The 2,964-nt window shown below is 50.8% G+C and overlaps 1 protein-coding gene across 1 annotated transcript in view; it reads right to left on the reverse strand.

The window, feature by feature from the left end:
• The window catches only part of SMARCC1 (SWI/SNF related, matrix associated, actin dependent regulator of chromatin subfamily c member 1), a 180,858-nt gene extending 179,649 nt beyond the window's left edge, over window positions 1-1,209 (reverse strand). The window contains exon 1 of the mRNA XM_029241737.1: window positions 906-1,209. Within this exon, the coding sequence (XP_029097570.1) occupies window positions 906-1,100 (195 nt within the window). The 5' untranslated portion in view covers window positions 1,101-1,209. The remainder of the gene's footprint in view (window positions 1-905) is intronic.
• Between the last annotated feature and the right edge of the window lie 1,755 nt (window positions 1,210-2,964).

Consider the following 2,964-nt stretch of genomic DNA (forward strand, 5'->3'; position numbering starts at 1 on the left):
AAAAAAAAAAAAAAAAAAGTGGTATGAAAACAAAGGTGATATGAAGCGGGGTGATCTAACATGAATGGGGTTCTCAGGGAAGGCCTCACATTAGCCACAAGTGAACATTAACTCTTGCACTCCCACTATACATAACCAGAAGTAGTGAAGTAAAAGCAGTCATTTTTTTTTTTTTTTTTGCGGTACGCGGGCCTCTCACTGCTGTGGCCTCTCCCGTTGCGGAGCACAGGCTCCAGACGCGCAGGCTCAGCGGCCATGGCTCCCGGGCCTAGCCGCTCCGCGGCACGTGGGATCTTCCCGGACCGGGGCACGAACCCGTGTCCCCTGCCTCGGCAGGCGGACTCTCAACCACTGCGCCACCAGGGAAGCCCAAAGCCGTCATTTTGTAATATTAGTTCTCATGAATACTGTAATTCATTATATTTAACCTGCTGTAACCAACGTCCGAGTACAATCGCCCATAGTCCGTCTTTAGCATATCAACAGCAGATAGTAAAACCTTAGTCACCTCACTTGACTTTGAAGACTAGTCTCTAAACAAAACTTGCCGCTTTTACACCTCTGGCTCCGACAGTTTTAACAATCATAGCTCACACACCTAAAGCAGCCAACAAAAGAGGAAGATTCACACCCTCCGGGTCGCTGACCTCGACCTGCTCCTGCAGGAGCAAGCAGCGGCTTTTGCCCGGGGTGCGTGGGCTCCCAAGAGCGGAGCTCGGAGAACCAGTGGAGTCCCCTGCGCGCGGACACTGAGAGCGCACCGCGGGGGCGTGGCGGGCCCTGCGCCTGCCTTTGTTGTCCCTCGTGGCGCGTGGGGGGAGGGGCGGCCAGAAGCCCGCGAGGCCAGTCGCCGCCCCCGGCCCCCGTCTCGTGGCCTTCCGGCCCCTACGAGCGCGCGAACCCACCTTCTTGTAGTGCTTGCCCAGCCAGACCCGCACCGAATCCAGCTGGGACACCGTCTCCGGGCTCTCCCAAAACTTGCTGGTCGGGCCCCCGTCCTTCCGCCGATAAACTGCCAGGCCCGCGGCCCCCGCCGCGCCTCCCAGACCCGCAGCGCCCGCCGTCGCCCCCAGCCCGCCGCTGCCCGCCGCCGCGGCCATCGTCGCCGTACGTCGTCCCCACAGCCCTGCCCGCCCGCCCCGCCCCGGCCCTCGCGGCGTTCCTCGTTCGCACGCGCGCGCGCAGCCGCCACCTCCGCCTCCCGGCCCCGCCCAGTCAGCCCCCTTCCGGCGCGGAGAGCCGGCCCCGCCCCTTCTCGGGACCGGCGCCTAAGAGACGAGAGCACGCGCATACGCATGCGCAACACTCTCTCTGGGCGGGCCTAGGACGAGCTCATCCCCCCGCCTCTTCCGCCAGGCTGTAGGACAGTTCACAGTCTCCGCCCCCCAGTTTCGGCTTGTTAGTGTGTGGCTGTTTCCCGGGTACCTGCGTCGAATCGTTATGCAATCTCCTACTGCACGGAGGTTCTGTGTTATCGTCTGCCACCGCCGGGGAGAAAAGGGCTGGCGTGAGATGTTCCGAGAGGAGAACCCGTTTAGGGTGTCGCCTGCTGGCGGAGGAACCCACACGCCGGGTGGGAATCTGCGCCTGCCCCGCTTGCCCTCAGACCTAGTGACCCTGTCGTACTTTGTAAACAACCATTTGGGACCACCACCCCTTGCAACAGCTGATCCCCTCTGTCACTCAGGCGCTTTCGAATCATAGCTTAAATGTACTTCAGAAAAGTGATCCCTGACCATGCAATCTTGAACAATCATACTCACTCGACATTGTTGGCGTAACACTCACCATGACCTGGTATTTTTCTTATTTTCTTATTGAATACTTTCCACATAAATTGCATGAGAGCCTAGTCTTGACTTGTTCGCAGGTGTACCCTCGGTGCTGAGAACAGAATCGGTTATCTAACAGATGTTCAATAAATATTTGATGAATGAGTGAATGACCTACAGGGAGGCAGAAGGCAAATAATTTTAAATTATTAACGAAATATGATTGGCCATTATGGGGTTTTGAACTTAATGCTATCTAACCCCTGAACAGCAAGTGACTAACTGCTTGTGAGTTTTTAAGAATGAAGACACTGTGATCAGGGAGGAAAGGAGATTTCAAACGCGTGAAAAAACTGGAACAAAGTCTTTAAAGTGTGAGAGCATACTTGGTGAAATTCCTTAAGCCCATGGAGTTGAAGCAGAGATGTTATTTGGGGTGGCAGTGAATTTGGGATATCCTGTAAGCATTAGAAAACCAGCTTGAACAGAGAGAATGACATGACCAGAATTATCGATTAGGAAGTAGCTACTGCAGCAGTGTGGATGATGGAGTAGAGGAAGAAAGGCTGGAGAAAAATGCATGGACAACAAAAGAAAAAATAAATTGGACTTCATCAAAGTTAAAATCTTTTGTGCTTCAAAGTATACCGACAAGAAAATGAAAAAACCCACTGAAAGAAAAAAAAAAACCCACTGAAAGAGAGAAAATATTTGCAAATTATATACCTGATAAGAGACATATCCAGAATATAGAAAGAACTCCTACAACTCAATAATGAAAAGAGCAAGAAGCCATTTGACAAATTAACTAATAACCAAATGGAGTAAACTTGGTACAGCAACATTATGGATGAATCTCACAGATATTATACTGAGGGAAATAAATCTTACCCAAAGGGATATACATAGTACGATTCAATATATATGAAGTTACAGAACAGGCTAAACTCCGAAGTATGGTTCCCTCTGGGGAGTGGAGGGGAAGGAGGGACATGAGGGTGTTTCCTGGGGTGATAATAAGTTGTACTTAGAAATAGATTTGCATTACACAGATGTATACCAATTATGGAATAGTAAGGAAAATTTATGCATTTTACTATAAATTTCCCCTCAAAAGAAAAGAACAGTAAACAAATACTGAACTCTTATTCAAAATATGCATGCTAAAGTGTTTAGCGGTGAACTGTACCTT

The sequence above is a fragment of the Monodon monoceros genome, unplaced genomic scaffold, assembly GCF_005190385.1.
Source record: "Monodon monoceros isolate NGI ecotype Baffin Bay Population unplaced genomic scaffold, NGI_Narwhal_1 Super_Scaffold_3, whole genome shotgun sequence".
In the NCBI taxonomy this organism is placed as follows: domain Eukaryota; kingdom Metazoa; phylum Chordata; class Mammalia; order Artiodactyla; family Monodontidae; genus Monodon; species Monodon monoceros.